This window comes from Spinacia oleracea, chromosome 4, assembly GCF_020520425.1.
Source record: "Spinacia oleracea cultivar Varoflay chromosome 4, BTI_SOV_V1, whole genome shotgun sequence".
In the NCBI taxonomy this organism is placed as follows: Eukaryota; Viridiplantae; Streptophyta; class Magnoliopsida; order Caryophyllales; family Amaranthaceae; genus Spinacia; species Spinacia oleracea.
This window is the reverse complement of record NC_079490.1, coordinates 51,179,255-51,203,733: the sequence shown is the minus strand read 5'-3', so window position 1 is coordinate 51,203,733 and position 24,479 is coordinate 51,179,255. Positions and strand designations below refer to the sequence as shown.

The 24,479-nt window shown below is 34.7% G+C and overlaps 1 protein-coding gene across 3 annotated transcripts; it reads right to left on the bottom strand.

Moving 5' to 3' along the window:
• Positions 1 to 11,851: 11,851 nt before the first annotated feature.
• LOC110801543 (uncharacterized) lies at positions 11,852 to 18,843 on the bottom strand. 3 transcript variants are annotated; one of them, XM_056827433.1, is made up of 8 exons: positions 18,761 to 18,843; positions 17,198 to 17,271; positions 15,828 to 15,876; positions 14,580 to 14,656; positions 14,448 to 14,499; positions 13,864 to 14,038; positions 13,047 to 13,157; positions 11,852 to 12,194 (listed from the first exon to the last, which is right to left on the bottom strand). In XM_056827433.1, the coding sequence occupies exons 1-6, from the start codon at positions 18,770 to 18,772 to the stop codon at positions 13,991 to 13,993; spliced, it is 312 nt and encodes a 103-aa protein (XP_056683411.1). In that variant the 5' UTR covers positions 18,773 to 18,843; the 3' UTR covers positions 11,852 to 12,194; positions 13,047 to 13,157; positions 13,864 to 13,990. The 3 variants fall into 3 exon arrangements, with proteins under 3 accessions (XP_056683411.1, XP_056683410.1, XP_056683409.1); XM_056827432.1 differs by having other exon boundaries at positions 11,852 to 12,171; XM_056827431.1 differs by lacking the exon at positions 13,047 to 13,157 and having other exon boundaries at positions 11,852 to 12,171.
• Between the last annotated feature and the right edge of the window lie 5,636 nt (positions 18,844 to 24,479).

The window sequence follows — 24,479 nt, the reverse complement described above, 5'->3', positions numbered from 1 at the left end:
CTTGAAGCATGTTGCTTAAGAATGTGGTTCACCAAGGTAGCACCTGAGACCTCCATTTGCAATGGCACATTATTGGCTCAAAATGCCCGCAATGTCGATAAATCACTAGCTTCCACAGCTAAGGATTGTCTGATCAATGGTAATGACTTCTATAGCTGCATTTGAAGAATAATTTTTAAACCTTTTTCTTTTAACTTTTAAATTTGCGGAAATTCATCTTGCCTTAAGGAGGGTGGCAGTTTTCGTGTAATGCCATTACCTTTTTTATTATGTTTCTTTAAATGAGTAAATTCATATTGCAGGCTCCAAAGCTTTTAGTTGATAGCAGAGCTAAAGGAGAAAGAATCACACCAAACCAAACCAAACCAGACCAGACCAGACCAAAATCAACTTCAGGCTACTGCCTCAATACCCCCCACAAAACACAGAAAATCAACTTCAGGCTATTGTCAGTATCACACTTAAATTCAGAAGTTTGACCTTGAATTCGATAATAGCTACAATAGGTAATCACCTCTAATTTTTTTCCACACTGCTATGTTATCCGCTTCACCATTCACGGGAACGGTTAGGTTTCATTTCTATTATTTTCGTGTAATATTAGCTTCTCGATCCACTGTATTTCCTTTCTTTAGACTACGATACGTAATATTAAGAAATATGGTCATATCGAAAAATCTCATACTTGTGTAGAGCTGTTTTATGTAGGGAAGAAGAGTTATACCCTCTTTTTCAAATAAGTAGAATTCTTATCTTTACTTTCTCAAATTTTTAAATGAGAAACCCAGTGATTGCTCATATCGTCTTCACATGTCTTATTGCAGTCAATCTTTTTGTCATAGTTTCTGTAGAACCATTTGATGGCCTTGATGTCGGTGATATATGTAGAATCATCCTCATTACCTTGTACTACAGATAATATGTTTTCATTCCTTCTTACCCTCTGTTGTGGCTTGCAAAATTATAAGACATGTTGAACAAATGGACTTTCGTATTGCTTCATATGGAGAAAGTATGATTTTATTTTGTAGATGCCTTGCAGCTTTCTTTTTCCTTGATGCTTCTTTGAGACAACCTGGTCGTACATGTAGGTATTTCTCTTGACAAGTTTTCTGAGCCTATTGCTTTGTCTTAGCTATTCTGTTTGTTAATTTTTGGAATTATATTTTGTAGCTTTTCTTGAAATCATTATAGGTTGTCTGTTTTTTGACTGGTGGTATCTAATGTATACAACATAGCAATCTTGAGCACTGTATCTTGCTTTCTATGTCGTTCTAGGTATAGGGCTTTGGCAAGCAGTCAAATCGTGCAAACCCACCCAACTTATGTTTTGTTTCGGGCAAAAATAGACTGCGTAATATTGAATGGACTGATCAGAACTACATCCAAAATGTTACTAGAATCGACCCCATGTGGTTGACAGAGCTGGCTCCTCATTTTTATGCCAGGCAAGATTATCATTTCGTACAAGTACGAAGAGGTAAGAACTATAAATATTGCACATTGAATACCTTTTCTTCTTGTTGTAATGTTCATATATATTCTTTGAGCCTTCCCTGGTCTGAAAAATAAGGTTGTTGAGTGTTAATCTTCTTAGTAATATTCATGAAGTTATAGCACTTATATGTCCAATTAGATGACTTTATTCTTCAAAGTGCCTTAGAGAATAGGTCTCTGGGAGTAATGGCCAGCGGGTGGCCTGGTTACAATTCTCTCAAGAGGCTTGAGTCCTAGGCTCTAGCACAGTCGTTCCTGTGTGACAGAAGGAAACCAAGATTACAAGGGCCAGTAAAGGGAGATGGTAAAATATAGATAACAAACCAAGTACTCCGTAGTAATTTTAGAAGTAAATTAGGAAAACAAAAAAAAAATGTTGTAGAAAACATGTTATCATAAGATGACTAACAACGTGCATCAAGGGGTTGGATTACTGTTAAATATCTTATATAATGAAGTTCAGGGAATGTTTTCAATTCTAAAACTACTACTTATTCTATTCTAAAACTAAACATTTATTCTGATAAAATAAATATTCACAACAAATATCTTTTTAATAGGTAGAAAGGTTTGCGCAAAACAAAACTACCATGAAGAGACTAATACAACCCAAGAAAAGTTCTGAACACATGCAACCTGATCAGGTAGAGCATCAACTATGAATCTCCAATATTTATCAATTGAAAATAGTCATTTACAGAGTACTAGATAAATGTAATCATTATAAAACATGCCCTAAGATATTTTTGTAAAATTCCTTTCTTATTCGTGATTGAATGTGGTCCACCATTAATAAACCACAAATTAATGTACACAAAGCTAAAGATATTGTAACAGTCTTCCTATTTGTCAAGAAGAAACCTGATCCACCTTTAATAAACGACATATTGGTAATTTGGTACTAAGAAAATACTAAACAAGATTAAGTAATGTCTAGCTGTCAGGGACCAAAGGGTATATATTGAGAATATTGGTGTGGTGTGTAGCACACAATGTAGGCTAGGCTAAGTCACGTGTGAATATTAGTATAGCTTTATTCTTTTTATGCATGCTTCTGACATTTGCTTAGGATTCCCCACCTTGGTTGATCCCAAGGTGGACGCTATTTTGTTGTTTTCTGTCTCTTGTCTTTTATAGAGCTAAGGGAAGGTAAAATAGGGTTTAAGGTTCTCCCTTGTATATATAGTGGAGGGTAGGGGTTTATGTCATTTTGTAACATTTTGATTACAAAAAATACAATACAGAAATAAGAACACAAGGCTGAAACATCTTCTTCCAGTAGAAACCGAAATGAAGTCTAGAAAACTTCTTTATGGTATCAGAGTAGGTTGTTTGAAATATCTCAGAAAAGAAGAAAAGTTTTCTAAAGACTTGTACTTGATAAACCAGAAAAAAAAACCAAGCTTTCTTTTTCTAAAACAACAACAATGGCACCAACAAATGAAAACCCCACACTAAACCCTTACAAAGATCCCCTCTTCATTGTTGTGAATGAAAACGCTTCTACACCTCTTGGTAGTATCATTTTTGATGGAAACAAGTTCCTAAACTGGAGCAGAAGCATCAAAATCTCTCTTGGTGCCAAGAACAAGCTGGCTTTCATGGAAGGAAAGCATCCCAAACCTGCAGAAGGGGAAGATGAAATACAGAAATGGGTTAGATGTGACTACATGGTCAGATCTTGGTTGCTTGCAACTATGAAGCCTGAGATAGCTGGAAGTCTGGTGACTATGCAGTCAACAAAAAGGCTATAGGAAGAGATTCTGGAAAGGTATGGCCAAACAAATGCACCTCAACTTTTTCAACTTAAAAAGGAACTTTGGGAGGCAGAACAAAACAATTCTAGTGTGAGTGATTACTATTGTAAGCTGAAAGGTTTATTGGATCAAATATCTGAACTTGAAGGGATGCCTAAATGTTTATGTGGTGCTATAGCCAAATGCACTTGCAACATTGCAAAGAAAATGCTTGTTCTACAAGCAACTGACAAACTGATTAAGTTCTTGATGGGACTTAACTCAGGATATGACCAGCAGAAGACCAATTTCTTGAGCACAGAACCACTCATGCCTGTCAATAGGGCATACAATCTAGTTCTCTAGGTTGAGAGACAGAAGCAACTGACAGGGGAAATGGATGTTGGTAATGAAATGAGTGCCTTGGATGTGAACAGGTAGAACACAAGCCTTGGACCTCTTATCAACTTTCAGAAGAAAGATTACAAAAATATGAGGCTTGAGAAGATAGAGAAGGATGCAAAGAAGTGTGATTACTATGGAATGAAGGGACATTTGAGGGATGAATGCTTCAAGATTGTGGGATATCCTGATTGGTTTCAGAATAACCCAAAGGAAAAGAGCAGTGCAGGAAAATTCAAGCAAGCTGCAAATGTTGTAAACAGAACAGATGGAACAGGACAGATGGAAGACAACCCTCTGGACTTCATCTCTCAAGGTGTAGAAGGCAGTGGATCGAAACAAGACACTAACCTGATTTATGTTGTTGTTCAAGAAGTGATGAGAGAAATTAAGGATAATCAAGGTGGAGCTGGTAACAACAACATCAACTTTGCAGGTAAGCTAAGTAGTTCTAATGCTGTTGTAAATAAATTTACCTCTAAGTCTGAAACTTGGTGGATAGATTCAGAGGCAAATGATCACATGACAGGGAATAGAAATATCTTGATGAACATAAGAACTTTGAAAGGAAAAATAAGAGTGGGATTACCAGATGGAACTATCAAATGTGTGACTGAAATGGGGAGTGTAACTTTAACACCTAGAGTAACTTTGCAAAATGTGTTGTATGTCAGTGATTTCAAGCATAATCTGTTGTTAGTTAGTAAATTAGTGGAGATCTTAAGTTACTGTTTGATAAGAATGGATGCATCTTACAGGGCCCTTCCATTGAGAAGAGTGAGGTGATTGGAAGGAATGAAAATGATCTGTACAGGCTGGTCAAGAATGGTGATGAAGGGAAGAATTATGGAAAGATTTCTATGGATGTTGGTCAATAAAGAGAATAAAGGAGAAGTGAATGTAATAATGTAGTCAACCTAGACCTGATTCATGCTAGATTAGGGCATATATCCTTATCCAAAATGCAACATTTGGAATTTTGTAAATGTAAGCGTTTGACATAATAATTTTGTGACACTTGCTCTATTACTAAGCATCATAAACTTCCTTTTTTTCCTAGTAAATCTATTGCAGAGAATGTTTTTTATTTGATTCATGTTGATCTTTGGGGGCCTTACAGAACTAAGGCCTTGACAGGTGCCTCATATTTCCTAACCATAGTTGATGACCACAACGGGGTTAATTGGACACATTTGTTGTCTAACAAAGAGCAAGTGAAAGGAACTTTAGTTGCATTTTTTCCCATGTTGAAAACCATTTTGACACTAAAGTGAAAACTTTAAGAAGTGACAACGGCACTGAGATATTTCAGCAGGAATGTGGGAAGGTCTTTGCTAACAGAGGTATATGTCATCAAAGAAGTGTAGCAGGAGTGCCTCAACAGAATGCAAGGGTAGAAAGAAAGCACAAATTCCTTCTTGAGACAGCTAGGGCTTTAAAAATCCATGCAGGAATGCCTAGCTGTCTTTGGGGTGAGTGTGTTTTAGCTGCAACACATTTGATCAATCTTTTACCTACTCCAATTTTGAATTGGGAAACACCATATAATTGATGAAAAAGGAAGCTACTTATAGTCACCTAAGGGTGATAGGTAGCCTTTGTTATGCAAGCCCTCATAAGAAGCCTACAGATAAGTTTGCACCTAGGGGAATCAGGTGTGTTATGTTAGGGTATCCATATTGCCAGAAGGGATACAAGTTTATGGATTTACAAACCAGAATTTTTTTTGTGAGTAGAGATGTTGTTTTAAAAGAAAAAATATTTTCTTTTCTCTTAAAAAAAGGAGAAAAGAAAGTGGGAATCGGAATGGAGGATCATGCCTCCATGACAAATCTTGAAAATGGAAATGATGATTGTTTTATTGACATTTCTGACCTCTTGGATCAGTTGGAACAACAGGAACATGAGAGAGGTGAAGCAGAGTCTGATCAGAATACAGAAATTCAACCTGATGCAGATCCTGTTCAACTTGAACAGGAAGAGAGAATGAATGAAGAACAACCTGTTGACTTCATTGTTAGAAAGTCAAGCAGAGAAAGTGGGATACCTGGAAAATTCAAATATTATGTCTTTGATATACCAGGAAAAAGGAAAGAAACATCAGAAGGATGTTCTGCTTACTGTTTTGTTGTGGAGATCCTAAGAGGATCAGATTACTACTCTGAACATTACTTAGCCTCTCTGAACAATGTCCTAAGAGAAATAGAGCCTATGCATTATGGAGAGGCTAAGGATGATGAAGGTTGGACAAATGCCATGGAAGAAGAGCTGGATGCACTTGAAAAAAATGAAACATGGGAAGTGATGGAGTTACCACCAGGAAAGACAAACAAGTGTTGATATTGGTGTATGTTGATGACTTGCTCATAACTGGGAATGATGAAGAAGAAATCCAAAGGTTGAAGGAAGTATTAGACAAAGCTTTCAGCATCAAGGACTTGGGTGAAATGAGATATTTTCTGGGAATTGAAGTAGCTAGAAGTGCTAAGGGCACAATGTTAAACCAAAGCAAGTTCATCATTGACATATTGAAAAGCACAGGAACAGAAGGTTGTAAACCAGCCAAATGCCCCTTTCCCAAGGAGTGAAATTGTCTACAGATAAAGGGGAAGTGTTAGAGGATACAAAAATATATAGAAGATTTATAGGGAGACTTCTATATCTCAACCTAACTAGACCAGACATCTCTTACTTTGTACAACAATTGAGTTAGTTCATGTGTGAACCAAGAAGACCACACCTCCAAGCAGCAATACATATTGAAAAATACCTAGCTAGAACCATCAATCATGGTTTGTTCTATTCAGCTGATTCAGAAATCATAGTGACAAGGTTCTGTGATTCAGACTGGGGAAGTTGTGCCTTCAGTGCAAGATCATTAACAGGATATGGTGTATTCCTAGGGAAGTCCTTAATATCCTGGAAAATAAAGAAGCAGAAAACAGTTTCGAAATCTTTTTGTGAGGCACAGTACAGGTGTATGTCACATACTACAAGTGAATTATTGTGGATAGAAGGAATCCTTTCAGACCTAGGGCATAATTTCCATAAACCTATTGATCTTTTTTGTGACAATCAATCAGGTTTATACTTAGCTCACAATCTTATTTTCCATGAAAGAACGAAGAATCTAAATGTTGACTGTCACTTTGTGAGAGATCACATCACATATGGGCTCCTAAAGATCCTACATATCAAGTCATTTCTTCAACTTGCAGACTTGATGATTAAAAGTTTTAGTGAGCAGCAACACAATCTTCTCTCCTTCAAGTTAGGATTGTTCAACACAGCTCTAACTTGAGGGGGGAGTATTGAGAATATTGGTGTGGTGTGTAGCACACAATGTAGGCTAGGCTAAGTCACATGTGAATATTAGTATAGCTTTATTCTTTTTCTGCTTCTGACATTTGCTTAGGATTCCCCACCTTGGTTGATCCCAAGGTGGATGCTCTTTTGTTGTTTTCTGTCTCTTGTCTTTTGTACAGCTAAGGGAAGGTAGAATATCGTTTAAGGTTCTCCCTTGTATATATAGTGAAGGGCAAGGGTTTATGCCATTTTGTAACATTTTGATTACAAAAAATACACTACGGAAATAAGAACACAAGGCTTGAACATCTTCTTCCAGCAGAAACAAAAATCAAGTCTAGAAAACTTCTTTAGTATAGAAGACTTATACATAAACAATCACAGTTTATAGAGTAGAAATAAAAAAATAAAAAGATAAGATTGAGATATCAAACATTTAAAAGAACATTATATATCGGAGCCAATTCAACTACAGAAGAGGGTCGATTGTTAATGGATTGATCACCCCTCAGATTTTGCAAGCTGGTACTCTTATAATTCCTCCTAAATTTTGTTCAGACGAGCTATGATGATGAAATATTCTTATAATATTTAGGATTATGTTGATCGTGTTGTTTAAAATCTTATTTGTACCTTTTCAATGTTTTCACTAGCGTTGAAGCTGTTTATTATAAGCTTTTTGAAGAACTGCTAGGAAACAAAGTCTTGAAATATTCTCGCATTGTGTCCCACATTAGTTGTCTTAGTACGTGATTCTCAATTTCTTGATATAAGTGCGTATGTGAGCATGACTCACGTACTATTTTGATTATTTCTTATTTTTATGACTGTCTAATGAATGTATATGTTGGGTCTTTGATGAGCTTGCAAGGTGCATCTAATTAACTAGATAATTTTTGTTGAATAGGACAATTGGAATGTTTAGTCAAAAAATCGTCTTCAAGATTTGGAAGCCTATGGATAATGCCAAAGGTATGTCTTGGTTTCTGTCCTATAGAAAAAATAATACTGTAATTTTATAGGTCCAAGTCTCACTTTAAAGTCTAATTTTTATCAGGTAGTATTCGGTAGAAAGCGTTGCTTTTCAGTCTCAATATTCCACTACTGAAATTATTGAAGCTACATCATCATGATTCTTGACTTCTTCTGTTCCATATGTATCTCATTTTTTATGCAAACACTACTCAAATTGCCACATCACTACATTAACTAAATATGGAGTATTCAATTTAATTATTTTACAACTGCGAAAGGGGAAGATCAGGAAGGAGTAGAACAAGAGATGGGAAAACATCTTGACAATGTCGAGCCAGATGTAAGGGAACTTGTTGCATGGGTTCTTGGAAAAGCCAGCCAAAACGATCCAGTTGTTTAGGCCAGGTTTTTAGTTCATTACAAGTAGCTGAGCGTATTTGCTACAGGCTGCAGCTCTATATACAATACAACACACAATAATGTATAATGAAACCAACTACGATGGAAAAAATGTATGCTCATTATTCTCGATAATTTACATGTGAATCTTAGGTTTTGGATGTACATCGGCAAATCTCATGTAGATGGTTAGGTTAGATGTTGCAGATGAGGCCACCAAAGAATTGTATATAGATATTGCCTTAGTTAGAAAACACCTAATTACCCGAGGCATCACCCAAAAAAAAAAAGAGCAGCAGTTGATGGAGGAGGATTGACATGAAAACACTGCACTAGTTAATGGAGTTGACATGAATCATTAGCATCCCTTTGCAGCAGTTACACAAGCTCCTTTGTACCATCTTTTTCTTTATGTATGAAAATATTGTGTCTAGAATTTATTTGTATAACTATTATGAATTTTGAAAAAAAAAAAAAAACAAGTGTCAACATGCTACATTTTTCCTAGAAAAAATGCCCGTATGCCCTAGTCCAACTTATGCAGGGTATTTACATCGTGTTAATTTACAGCTTATGTGTTAGGGGAAATGTAGAGGAATATAAAGCACTCAAGCACATTAACTTGATGAGCTACATGAATATGGAAAATATATCAAATACCTTTTATAGAGCTACATACTCTTTAGTCTTTACTAACAAATCTTTCAAACAACTCTATTGAGTTGTCATTCGCGATAAATTTTTCCACAAAAAATATGCACTACTACTTTGGCTAACCGTAATTTTTATATGTAAGCTGCGATTCTTACCCTTTTGAATTAATTGAATTAGAATTTTCTAATTTTTTTACCTTGGAGATCGTGCACCTGCAAGTTCTTCGGGATCATTGACGATATTCTTGCATTTTCCATAAAGTTTTTTGCACCAATATTTACATAAACCTATTTACATAAGAGATTTTTACATCTTGGGGGACCGTGCGCGCTAGCGCACATGCCAACAACTAGTAAATATATTAAAGGGTGATAAAAACAATAAAAAAAAGCAATTGGCATAATGAAAAACAACATTGCAACAATCTCAACTCAACAACCTTCTTCCCTCCTCGTGGTTAGGCCTCAACTGAATTTTACTCCCTAGCTTAACTGAACTGTGATGATTTGATTTTGATTTTGCAGCTTTGCACGAAGGGTCAAAATAGATGTGTAACACGGACAACGTTACAATTAGAAAAACAAAGAGTGATGGCGAAATATATGATTTTGGATCTAACGTGATTTTTTTCCATATTAGATTACAGATCTGAAATTGGAATTCCAAACTTAAGATCAATGTTTTTTATATAATAGTGTTTCATTTTGAGGTCAATATTTTGATGTTGTTTTAAAAAATTTGGGTGAATTTGATATATTTTGGTTAATATAGTCAATGTTGGCTGTAATTTTGGTGTACATAATCGTTGGAATAACTATTACTTTTATTTGATTATAATAGTTAGTGTTTTTAGTCGATATTTTATTATATTGGTTGTACCTACCAATCATTAAATGATTCCTACTCGATTCAACACAGGAATTTGCCAGTAATACCATCTCAAAAAGAGGTCGTTTGTTTTACACTCTTTTAAAGAAAAAGGAAGAACAATTCTCTACCATAAAAAAACAAAGAACATCCCTAAGAAAACGAGAACTTTTGAGAATGTAATTGTGCCTGTCACCAAAAAAGATTGGTAATCGTGGTGTGTCCCTTTAAAATTTGACTTTTTTGACACTAGAAAGGGAATAAAGAACGCCAGATGCCAGACAACCCTTCTTAACTACTACATCCGTTTCAAAAAGATATTTACGTTTTTCCGTTTTACTATGCTTCATAATGTACTTTACACTTTGGTTTATTCTATTTTTGGACATGACAATTTACTACCTTACCTTTCTTACCCCACAATATTTATCATTTTCTACTCACTTTCTCTTACTTTATTCATATTTTTTTTTACAACTACCCACCTTTGTACCCATTTTTCTTACTTTATACATATTTTATTATATTCAACCAACTTTGCTACATTTGTCTTAATATTTGTGCAAATGGCTGGTAACTATAAAGATCTTTCTGGAACAGAGGTAGTAAGGATTAAAAAATAAACATCTATTTTATAAATTTTATAGAATGATAAGCATGTAGGAGAATGATCCTAAAGTATTTTATAAAACCTTTTTTCTTTATATCTTATTTCAGGTTAAAATGTAATAATAAAATATATTTTTTTATATTCATATGTATTATTTACACTTATATAAACCTGGTCCACGCTAAGGCAACGAAGTAATTTGTATGGGCAACATGTGTAACTGTCACGTGACAGTTATTTTGTGATTTTAAATAGTAGCTATATGTGTATTACAATAACTATATGTTTTAAAAAGTTACTATGTGTTTTGTAGAGTTTCAATGCGATTTGTGTCTAGCCCAAATTATATACGTTTTAAACTTTTTTATTTTTCAAAATTTCAGATCTACATTCTGTTCATTTTGATCTCTTTCATTTCTCTCTCTTCATTTTCTCTCTATGCTTTTCAAAATTTAGCCCAAATTTTTAGGTTTTGTTCGATATTCTTCGTAATTATCTTATAATTTTTATAATTTGATCTATTAGGTGAGGAAAAATTGGAGGAAGTAGTAGATCAAGAAGGAGGTTCGTCGTTGCCGAAATCGAATCGAAGAATTTGCGCTCGTCTACAAATCTTCGCAAGAATTTTTAGAGATCACATATCGGTTTGTTGTTTTTTAAAGAATTTCAAGTCTATTTTTATTTAAAATTGAATATATTTGTTGTTTTTGAGAAATTAATGTTTGTGTTTTACCGAAATATCGTTTTCACTTCGCGAATTCGATCAGTGACTTCACGATTTTAAATAGTAACTATATGAGTAATACAGTAACTATATGGTTTAAAGAGGTACTATGTAATTTTGATGGTTATTATATGTGTACAATAGTTACTATATTATTTTAATGGTTACTATATGTGTACAATAGTTATTATTTTGTTGAGTGATTTGAAATGTTTGTTGTTTTTTTGAAATTAGGGTTAGTATTTCACATACACTACTACAAATCGCGCCATTTTTCGACGCTTTTTTGCCGTTTTTTCGACGCTAAAGGGCGTTGAGAAATAATTTCTCGACGCTGAAGCACAGCGTCGAGAATTCGGGCGTAGAGAATTTCTCGACGCTCTACGTCGTCGATAACCTCGACGATTTAAGGCGTCTACCTTCTTTTCAATACACATTTCACCGTCGACATTCTCGACACACTTTGGCGCCACAGAAATTTTTATCGACGCATATTTTTGACGAGTATGGCCTTTGCGGGTTATTTAAAATTTTTGTGGGAATTTCATATTGACATATAATGGCGTCGAGAATTATGTTATGTAAAAAGAAAAAAAAAATATACATTTATCTTTGCTTCACAACCACATTGAGCTTACAAAATTGTATTAAAAGGTTAAATAAGGTAAACCCAACCAAATATGGTCCGAATGTTGTAACTCCTTCATATAATATAACGTATAAATTACAAAATTATGAGACTTACACGGATTTGTTCAAAATTGACATGCTAACTAATAACTGGACATTGTAAACTAATATTTTGCTTATTTTGAGCGGTCACAATAACCTCCATTGGAAACGTGCTGCAATAATTTCCATCTCCCTATTATGCAGCCAGGATACCCGGATTTACACTTCCACACGATCAGGTACCTCACATACAAGTAAGTACCTCCATCTGATACACTTCTGAACCGGATAGACAAACAGATCGAACTTGTTGTTTCCAAGTTTTACGCCTCAAGTAAAACAACGCAAAGGTCTAGAATGAGTAAAATCCAAGGAAATAGTAACTATAAGAAAATCAAATGTCATCATATGCTTAATTTTCCTCGTCAATTCAAATGATAGTTCACAAATAAAACAGCAAGAGCGAACTAAAGACGTCACCAAAAGTAGCAGATATGAGAAAAAAAATGTCACAAAGACAATCAAATACATGCAATTATATGTTATACGAGCTGGATCAGTTGAAAGATTCAGGACAATACATTTTCCAATATAATAACCAAAAAATTGATAAGAGGACAAAAGAGTGAGACTTGGGCATTTCAGCTAACTATCGCAAAAAAGCAATGGGGCGATTCCAGGGAACTAACCAATACTGAAAATAGTATGTGAAAACAAGAGCATAATTCAGCTCTCTATAAAAGCAAAAGGAAGCATAGGGCTATGTTTAAAGTTAGATTAGCGGCTTCTAGTAATTCTATGCATATCGTAGACTAGAAAGAGAAGAACCAAGTGTAAGGTGGTGGCGTGCTCAAAATGGCAGTCACTTAATAACTCAATGGAGTTCTTCTAAATCCGACAACAAGAGGAACAAAGTCTTATGGAGCGGCTGAAATGCCTGAAATTTTGTACAGAGAGAGAGTATGACCTCTCACTGTTCTTTACATTACCAAAACACGGGTAGTAAATGCAGAACTTATAGATGTCAGAGTATGACCTCACACTGCTCTTTACATTACCAGAACACAGGTGTAAATGCATAACTCATAGATGTCAGAACATTTGCTAGTACATGGAGAGTATTAATTTTTGACGGAGGGAGTATTATTTTTGAAATTTTTAAAAAGGGAATCCAGAAATATTTAGTATAAATGAAGAAAATTACCAGAACATAGGTAGTAAATGCAGAACTCATATATGTCAGAACATTTTCTATTCAATTCAGAGAGGAATACTTGAACATAATCTTGAAAAGTTTTGAGCAGTGGCAAATTATCTGAAATTAGAAAGCAGAACGAGTGAAAATCATCCAAAACAATCAAAGAACAAATCATCTAAATTAATTTGAAGCAAATCAACCGGTTTATAAATTTGCTAGGAATACTCAATTAATTACAAGCAGATTAACAAAGAAACAAAAATCTGAAATTTGTAACTTATATTTTCTTTTTTTTAAATAGCGACAGTAACATAAAACAAAATAGATAACAATACTACTCAGAGTTATAGCAAGTGTATGCTCTAAACTAAGTAATAAAGAAAAAAAATTCAATGCACTGAATCTTGTACAATAAATAGCCGAGGCATAATTCATCAGAGCATGTTCTACATCTTCCATAAAGCACATAAAATTTTAAATCTAGTTAGTGTAACTGAATAAGAATTACAAATTTCCAAAAACTAGACAGGTTTATGCATTTTTTAGACTAATAATCACTTCATTGTCGGGAATCTAGGCCTTGATGTAGCGCGTAAGGAAAACATAAGGTTTAGGAACAATTAAATACCACTCTATCTTGTCTAATATGGATTTCTCCATCTACAAAATCTGTTCATTTTCAGAATAGGTTATATATGTTGTATGCAATTTCTAATATGGTCACAAAGTCATTAAATAGTTGCAACAATTAATCAAGGATTTTAAACTTGTTGAGTAAGAAATGCTAATCAGTATATTATGCCCCTTATAACTTCTATAGTACCTTATGAGCCCAAATTTCCTCATAGTTTGCAGCACACCAAGGGAAGCCACAACTGTTGTATACGTATGTAAGAAGGAGAAGGCCACCAACAACAGCAGAGGGCAGCACACCACAAGTTAGTGGGTAGCTACATCAGTCCAAGAATATTTTGGCAGTGTGACAGTAACCCGCCAGCCTGTAGGAAACAATTAAGAGTCGTACTATGAGAATTGTAAATAAAAGGGGGAAGGGATGAGTGTTAGTCTTTTATGTCTGAAGTCTATAGTGAAATACTTGGGAGAGAGAGAGAGATTTCTCGAATTGTTCTAATTTTGTATTGTTGTTCAACGTTTAAGCTTTATCTATCCAAAACCAACCTTTCTCTATTTGTGACGGTTTTATACAATTTCTGGGATAATTGTTGCTGTGAGTAAGTTGTTGTTCTCAGGTGTGATGCATACTTGCACGCAATTCACATAGCACCGACAAGTTTAAGTTATGATAGGAGATTTGTTTCACGCAGGCAAAATTCCAAGGAAGGTATAGACAATGCATAAGTTGAAATTTACTCTAAATAAAAAAAAAACTAAAGAGCAAGGTATTACCTGCAGCTTCCAGTTGCTTCTGCAATTATTTTCCAACAGCATCATTTTCTGCCTGGTAAATAAACAAGAAAGACCGCTTTAGTAGACACTTAATTGCTTGAACATTTCACAGAGAATCAGCTACTATGATACCTGAAGATAAGCGATTCTTTCAGTTGAGCCTCTTCATCTCCCTCAACTAGTGGCAGGACATTGACCAAGGCATCAAACTATAAAAGAGCAAGTTAGATAAGAAATTAGAAGGTTCAGGGTAATTAGGAGAGAGACAAACAGGAGGTAATTCAAGTGTAACAACTACTTCATTTTGTACAACCTAATTTCATCAACAAATTAGCATATTTTTTTAAGTACAACTGATTAATAGCATTATCACGGGAATAATAACTAACAAATATAGCAAGACATCTTGAACAGAGTAGTATAGGTTTTGAACAATCGATCAATAAGAATGAAATACTCACCTTGGGACAAATTCAAAGACAAATCAGGGGCACAACCTACTAAAACTCACTTTACCATTAAAAAAGAACATGTCGAATTGTTGCTGCAGGTTTAGACTTGTTATACATTAAATAGTAATACATTAAATTAAAAGGTGGATACAATATCTTAGTAGTCATCTATTAATTATATGCAAACACCGTTCAAGTATTAGTAGTAAATTCATTTTTTGGCAATAAAAAAAAATGCATAACAAAAAGTAGGAGAGAAAAGAAAACAACAAGTCAACCCATAGAAATCGTAGTTGGACAATAAGTAAACTTTCAAAACACTTACTAAGATAACAAAGAAAAGAAAAAAATTATTGGGTCTATTTTCTGTTTCAGGTGTATCACTTCTTCTGTTAAATACCGATTAGCAATTTGGGGAGAAGCTTGATCAGCATATTGAACTCGAATTACTCAGAATCACAGTACCCACAATAAAAAAATGTTCTTCAACCATACATACCCTTGGAAAACCACCAGAGGAACATAAAGCCTCAACCAAAGGATAACAAACAAATTCTACTAATGAACATAAAGAACCACTCATGTCATGTCAGGTCAAGGGACGAGATAAGTCTAACTATGATCGCAGAAGTAGGAAACACGTTAAGATAAGGGATATAAGATGAGAAGCTAGGTCATCAAAACCACCAGGGTACTCTCGTTGATGTATTGCATTTTATGCCTGATTCCTCACCAACAACTAATCCAGCTAATGGACATTGTTAAATATGTCAAGATATTTTATTTATTGTAAGTAGAAGATCGAATCTTGGAACACAGCTGCAATTATGCAGTTGTATCACATAAAATCGGTAAAGTCTATATCCTAGCTCAATTAATCTTCAAATAGAAGTTGCCTAAGAGTGAATCAAGCGAGCATGAAACATACCAACCCAAGGTTTTGATTTGAGACTGGAGCCACAAATGGTTGAAGGTGCCTGAAACATAAAAGATTAAACAGCCACCATGTAAATCAAATAAAGTAAAACCACTAAGGAAGAACTAACACATATAAAAAGAGGGGAGGTGGGGGTTAATGAAACAAAATCAAAAGCATCCAACTTTCTACGTAACGAATTAAAACTAATCTAGTCAGCCTCTTTTCTTCTCATTGTAATACGACTAGTTGTAGGTGTTAATTTACCCCATCCAATCTTCAATTCATATTCATAGTCAACCACCCTAAAGCATAAAATCGAAATAAGATTTGACTTTTTATCTTATACTTGCATCAACGTAAAATTTCAAATTACACTTAAGAATATAATCAAATGTTAATTACCACATGGGTAACATATTTGATAAATGTATATGGCACAAGGAAAACTCCTTCAATTATTGTTTTCCTCTATTCCCAAATTGTCAAAAAGGGATGATAGAAAGATCAATAACTAAGAAACTTCTACATGCACTGCATAATAAGAAACCTCTAAATTACAATCTATAATCCATTACCTTTGGATAAAAAGAGCCTAACATACAGAACATGGAGCAGCATTCCAATTGTAAGTTTATTCACACCAGGACATAGAGCAAGTTGTTTAGAAGATGCAGACATGCATTATTGTATCTGTGAAGCGACTAGGAGTAACTAACCAAGGGTCGGGTTTCCAGGACTTCATACAACCTCAGTTAGGAGAACAACAAAGCAAAAACAGGAGAAATAAGCAACACAACAAAACATAATCCACTTTTCGTTACAAATTATCTCAAAAAAGAAGGGCACCTCAATGATCTTGTATCTGAAATCAGCAAAGCAATATTCTTCCAAAATTTCAAGAAAATACTACATTACAACCCCAATTCTTATTATCTAAATGCACAAAATATAACCCCAACTTGATGAAAATATACCCAAATATTACATTAAGTAATTAGTGAGATTTTAAAAAAAATCTTAAGAGTGTTAGGTTTAAACTTACAGATTAAAGAGTGTCGTTATGTGAAGGAGGTTTCTCGTCTACGGTTAAACGCTATCAAAATAAAACAAAGAGGTTTCCATGAGAGAAGAGAACACATATTCATTATTAAAAACCCTAACTTTACTGAAATCAAAAGCCAAAATAAAATTCAAATCATATTAAATCGGAAACAACGGAACAACCTTAACTTCTCTGTATGATGAAAGCCGTCAAAAAACAAAATCTTTCTATCAAAAGTTCTTGAGCAGCAAATTACACAAAGAAAAACCTAAACCCGAGACCTAGAATATCGAAAATTGTAAAACCAAGAGATTGTAAAGAGGATAAATTACATTACCTTGTGCAAGACCTCCTAACAGATAGCAACCACATGGTAGAAGATGCAAATTTCATTGTTATGAACGAACAAGTCTGCAAAAATTGAGAGAAAATTAAAACATATGCGAGAAGAGAGAAATAATTATAACTATAAGGGAAACGGAAAAGAAGGTGCTGAAGGAAATAATGCCCTTGGTCCAAGTATGCATTCTATGTTAAGTCTAATAAATGCGATTCAGTATTAATTAACAAGTTAATAATTCAGTGAGATCAAGTGAGCTGAATGCCTAGCTAGAGGCCGCTTCAGTTCAAGTGGAATTAATGATATTAATCCACAGCTTACTCTTGACTGAACCCGTAGGGTCACACAAATAGTACGTAAACGGATCAAGTATTTAATGGCATTAAATACTCCATCTATGGATATTCGGAATCGACGGATCTTGGTTTCAGTGGGAGCTGAGATCGTCACAGGCAAGAAATGAATACTCCGGAAACGATGATATTGCCGGAATCGGAAATATGGATCGTATCGGAAATATAAATATTATCCAAGTCGTAGATGTTGCAGGAAACGGAAACATGGTACGTATCGGAAAATATTATCGGAAATGGAAATATTGCCGGAATCGGAAATATTGCCGGAAACGGAAATATTGTCAGAATCGGAAATATTATCGGAATCGGAAAATAATTCCGGAAACGGAAATATTAAATATTTGTTCGAAACGGAAATTGATTCCGGAATCGGAAATGTTAAATATTGTTCGTATCGGAAATGAATTCCGGAACCGAGAATTTAATCGGAAGCGTATCGTACGAATAAGCATCGGACGAGGCCTGCCGGACGAGGGCCCAGCACGAAGCCAGGCCATCGCCCAGCAAGCCACACGCATCCAACAACACGCCAATGCCTCGACCAGGCCCAGCGCAAGGCCAGTCCCAGCCAAGGCTGGCGCGCCCGCACAAATGGGCTGCGGGCAGTGGGCCTGTGCGCCGTGCGCACAGCGTGGGCCGCAAGGCTTGCGCATGGGCGTGCGATGCTCGTGCGGTGCGTGTGTACGTGCTATACGAATCCTAAAGCTATCAGAATTCGTGCATAGATTAAATCCTAATCCTAAAAGATTAAATTAATTATTTAGAGTTCTAATAGGATTCTAATTAATTAATTAGTATTCTAACAGGATTCGAAATCCTTTACAAGGTTCTATAAATATATGCCTAGGGTCATAAATTTATACACAAGTTTTCAAGTATTCAAAGCTAGGATTTTTAAGGAGAAAAATCAGCCATAACTCTTGCCCATTTAGCCGAAAATAAGTAGTACCTTAAGGGCGATTCTAGTTGGTCAATCTTAAGGCGGATCCGGACGTGCTGTGGACTATCTACGGAGGGACGACACTTGGAGTCCTAAAGACTTGTTCTTGTTCGGTTCGGGCGCAGCTAGGGAAGACACGCAACAAAGAGTATGAATCTAAACTATGCTAAATGATTATGTGTAAATAATATGTTTTCCTGGCTTTATGGTTTTTCCGCATGATTTATGAATTGTCATATGTATCATAACCTAACAGGTGCGAACCTGCAACTCCATTGATGTTTGAGAGTAGATCTGGGAGAAAGGGGATTTTTTCAGCAGTTGGGTAAAGAGGAGTTAATTAGGGTTGAGAATGAAAGGACGAGTGTGAAGTCGCGGGGTAGCTTAGATGGTGCCTAGGTCACGTGCGGATCACATGATATTTTTACTAATATCTCGACGCCGTTCCTTGACGAGAGATGATTTTGCGCGCGACAAACAACGCAACCTACAAAATTGACTCAGCGCATATCCACACCGTCGAGGCCATACCGTCGAGATTCCACGCCTTTTGTAGTAGTGATAGTTAGTATATAAATGATATAGTCACCTTTAATTTATGTTGCGAAATAGTGTTTTTAATAGTCACTAGAATGTTCGTTGTGTTTATGTTAGTAGTAGTTTTTAGAGTAACTATATTTTTTTTAAAGTTACTATAATTTTAAAACAGTAACTATATATGTGTTTAAGATAGTTATTACGTTATGAATAGCTTATAGTGACCTTTTGATAAATAATAGTTACTTTACGATTACATGATGTACTATGTTATTTAGAGTATGTTTTTGTCCGCTTCTTAGATAGTGACTATATGATTATAATGGTTACTATATGTGTACAATAGTTACTACTCCCTCCGTTCCACAATGATGTTCCAATTTTTTTTTTACGTTTGCCAACGCACGGTTTGTATCATATTTATCTATAGTTACACAATATTAAAAATTATAATTTTTTGATATTCTTAAAGTGTTCATGGAGACGAATCAAACAAGATCCCACATGAATATATTTTTTTCTTATATATTGTAAATAATATAGAAGATTCTCTTCTATTATGAATAGTGTCAAAAACCTCAATTGGAACATGATTGTGGAACGGAGGGAGTATATTATAATAATAGTCGCTATATGTTTTATATAGTTACTATATGGTTTATATAGTTAATATATATTTGAAATAGGTACTATGTTTATTTTATCATGATTTGTTACCATATGTTTATTTTCTTCAACAGTTACTATATTAGTTATATAGTTACTATATGTTTGAAATATGTATTATGTTTATTTTATCATGATTTGTTACCATATGTCTATTTTATTCAATAGTTATTGTATGTTTTATACAGTTATTATATGTTTGAAACAGGTACTATGTTAGTTTATTATGTTATGTGCATGTTTTTTATGTTTATTCTACATTTTTAGTGATGTAGTTACTATATTATGGATCGAGTTACTATATTATTATCACACCAACTATGTCTGCAACTGTGTGACTAAATGACCATCAATAATATTTATAGGTACTATATCTTGTATTATAGTAACTATATGTTTGGTATAATTTTTTATGTATATTATAATGTTATTTTTATGTTGTTTGTTGTCCTCTATGTTATTAGTATAAGAGTTATTATGTTATGATCACAATAACTATATGATCATAACAATAACTATATCTGCGACCCTGCTCATATATGACTATCATTAATATTAAGAGATACTATTTCATGTATAATAATAACTATATGTTTTTAATAGTTACTATGTTATCATTATGTTCTTTTATGTTCTTTAATTTTTATGTTCTTTCTTTGTACTCTATGTTATTAGTAATAAAAGTGACTATATTATTATGACAGTAATTATATGACTATAACAATAACAATAACTATATCTGCAATTTTGCGAGTATCTTACCATCGTTAATTTTAAGAGTTAATATATGATGCATAATAGAAACTATATATTTTACATAGTTACTATGTTATTTTTTCATATTTAAATGTTAAATCATTATATAGTTTAAATATTATTGATTCAGAAATACAAAGATGATGCACCTAGAATTGAAGTCGTGCAAAGAATAAATTTTGCAAGGAAAACAAAAGCAAGAGAAGAAAAAAATCCTGACAACAATGGAAACCAAGGACGTGGTAGAGGAAGGAGATCGAGGACGTGCTGGTGGAAAAAAGAGACGTGGGCGTGTCGATTAGTATATTTTAGTTCAAAAAATATTTGATTTTAACCTGGTTTATTTAATAGATGCAAATAATTAGAATGTCGTAGCTAAAACAACTAATCAAGTAGTTAATGTTTTCTTTATTACTGTTCAGGAGTTGTAATTACTGTTACTTTTGATATAGTTACTCTTTTTTATTTCAGTAATTATGTGATATACAATAGTAACTATATAATAGTAAAAGTTACTATATGATCTCTAAAGCATCTATATATCATATTGTTTATTTTATAATATAGTAATTGTTCTACAACTAAAGTTACTTTTCTATATGATATAGTTACTATTTGGATAGAATAATTATTCTTATCGAAATGACTATATTATTATTATTTTCATAGTTACTATATTTTGAAGATATAGTTACTTTACGGAACCTATAGTTTCTATAATTTATTATTTTTGTCTGCAAGAATGAATATATAATTATTCTTATTTTTATAGTAATTGTTTTATAGTTAAAATTACTTTTCCATATGATATAATTAATCTTTGGATAGAATCATTATTCCTATCGAAATTACTATATTATTATTATTATTATTATTATTATTATTATTATTTTTTTTTTTTTTTGGCAAGTAATAAGATTTTATTAATTACCAAGAGGGCAAAAACCCCACCACCAAAACAACCAAACCACAGCCACACCAGGCCAAGGAGCAACTAGCTATTACAAGCTACCCTAAACAGAATTCTGTTTACAATACTTAAGCTACTGTCTAACTGGTTAGAAAACACTTTAGAGTTCCTAGCTAGCCAGATAGAATACACAGTTTCACAAAAACAAACTATTACACATTCTAGCATTACTTCTAGTACTCCTGCTTGCTTTCTGCACCCACTGCACTTCATCATTCCAAGCTCCAACAGTTCTATGAATGCCACTTCTCTGCAGAACCTGATTCCAAATATCAGCTGCAAAACTGCAGGCAAAGAAAAGGTGATCCCTACTTTCATCTGTGCTGTGACAAAGGCAACACACACTATCAGCTATAACATTCCATCTTCTCAGCCTTTCCTTAGTTGCAAGTCTATCCTGCAGGGCCAACCACACAATAAAAATACTTTTAGGGCTAGCATGACTGTTGCAAACAATTCTCTTCCACCCCACAGACTCCCCTTGCTGTCTCAAATGATTATACATTCTCTGAATCTTAAATCTTCCTGCAGTTACAAACTGCTGCAAATCACCAGAGCTACTCAGAGTCTCCCTTTGCTGCCAAATCTTCTTCAAAGACCAAGACAGCCCATTAGGGATTGGCATGGTCCAAAAGTCATTATGCTTCACATAGTAGGTGTGAATCCATTTCACCCATAGCTTATCAGCTTTCAAAGATAAAGCCCAACAATGTTTAGCAACAGCTGACTTGTTCCACACAGGTAAATCTTTAAGATTCCAACCCCCACAGATTTTGGGTAAACACAATTGATCCCAAGAAATAAGAGCTTTCCTGGAATTCCCTTCAGCTCCAGTCCATAGAAAACATCTACAAATTCTTTGAATTTCTTTCAACACCTTCTTAGGCATAATGAATATCTGGCACCAGTACAACTGGATGCCAAATAAAACTGATCTAATCAGTTGCAACCTTCCAGCATAACTAAGCAGCTTAGCAGACCAACTTTTTACCCTTGCTACCGTCTTCTCAATCAGGGGCTTGCAGTCTGTAAAGCTCAATTTCTTAGTTGAGAGAGGGACACCAAGGTATCTAAAAGGAAAAGAACCCCTAGGTATGCCAATCTTAGCTAGAATATTGAGTGCTACAGAATCAGGCACACCAGCCAAATACAGTTCACTCTTCATCATGTTAGCTTCCAACCCAGAAGCAGCAGAAAAATTAGAGAAAGCTTCAAAAAGGAGAGAAACTGAAGCATCATCTCCCCTAGCAAACATTAGTAAATCATCTGCAAACATCAAGTGAGTCAGATCAATTCTTTTACATCTTGGATGAAATTTGAACTCTTTGGATTGTCCAAGTAAGGATAAGCATCTAGACAGGTATTCCATTCCTATTGCAAACAGGAATGGTGACATTGGATCACCCTGTCTCAACCCTTTCTTAGCAGGAATTGGCTTGGAAGGATAACCATTCACCAGAATAGAATAAGACACTGAACACAAGCAAGCCATAACCCATTTGACAAACTTATCAGGGAATCCCAGTTCTTGCAACATGCTTCTCAAAAAAGGCCATTCTAGGGAAACATAGGCCTTTTTAAGGTCAACTTTTATCATACATCTGGGGGACACATGTTTCCTTGAATAGCATTTTACCAACTCAGTAGCCATGATGATATTATCAGAAATGACTCTCCCTAGAATAAAACCAGATTGTGCTGAACTTACAATTTCCCCAATGACTGGCTGCATTCTATTTGTCATAATTTTTGAAATCAGCTTGTAAATCATAGTACAGCAGGCAATAGGTCTGTAATCTTTAACTTGAGTTGCATTCTGAATCTTAGGAACCAAAGTAACCACTGTATTATTCACTTGCCTTAGCATATGACCTGTCTGAAAGAAATGAATAACAGCAGCATATACATCCTCCTTTACTATAGTCCAAGCTTTCCTGAAGAAGAGACCATTTAGGCCATCAATACCAGGAGCCTTGTTCACATCAATGCTTTTAAGAGCTTCATATATCTCTGTGGGGGTAACAGGTTGAATCAGACTTTCTGCAGCAAGGGGATAGAGTTGTTTTCCCTTTCTAACAAGCTCTATATCAATACCAGTGAGGTTAGGGGCTGCAGTACCAATGAGATTCACATAGAAATCTTTAATTTCTGCTTTAATGTCTTCTGTAGTAACTAATTTGTCACCAGCAGCATTGTAAAGTACATCAATGATGTTCCTTGAAATTCTCTCTTTCATGGCACTAAAGAAGAATTTAGTGTTTGCATCTCCCTCTTTAATCCACTGAATTCTAGATTTTTGCCAGTATGCACTCTCCTGAATTTTCAAAAATTTCTTCAGTAATCTATTACAGAATGATTCTTTTTGCTGTAATTCAGTGTCAGTACTGTCAATAGCTAACTTGCTTTGCACCTCATCAAGTTCCTGTCTTATCTGCTCAATTTTATCATCTAGTCTGGAAAACTCTTTATGGTGAAGAGTTTTCAGCCCACCCTTGATCACCTTTAATTTCTGCCACACAGAAAACATAGGAGATCCAACACACCTCTGAGCCCAACCATCTTGCACAATTTTCAGAAAGTCCACATGGGTGGCCATATAGTTGAAAAATTTGAAAGGTCTTCCTCCAGTTGTGCCCTCCACTTTACAGTTCAACAACAAAGGTGAATGATCTGACAACCCAGGGTTCAGAAAATCAACCACTGCATCAACATATTTAGTATGCCAGTCAATGCTACCAAGAGCTCTGTCAATTCTAGAAGAAATTCTAGCATTCCCTTGCCCCTTATTACTCCAAGAAAAGAAGTGCCCACAACTCTTAATTTCAGCTAAATTAGCCACATCAATACACCCCTGAAAATCTCTGGTTTCAGCATCATGAACAGGATTGCCATTGATTCTATCCCCTGAATAAAGCACTGCATTGAAGTCACCCATTATTAGCCAAGGACCAACAGTACTACTACTCAACTGAATCAAATCAGCCCACAAAGTTCTTCTGGTGTCAACTGAGTGCAAACCATACACTGCAGTAAAAGCAGTTTGAAACTTTCCAG

Excerpts from the sequence above, each read along its gene's own strand:
- LOC110801543 (XM_056827433.1), bottom strand. Across the intron at positions 15,877-17,197 it reads GTTAGGAGGTCTTGCACAAG|GCACCTTCAACCATTTGTGG; the intron begins GTAATGTAATTT and ends TTTATGTTTCAG. Across the intron at positions 14,039-14,447 it reads GAAGCAACTGGAAGCTGCAG|GCTGGCGGGTTACTGTCACA; the intron begins GTAATACCTTGC and ends TGTTTCCTACAG.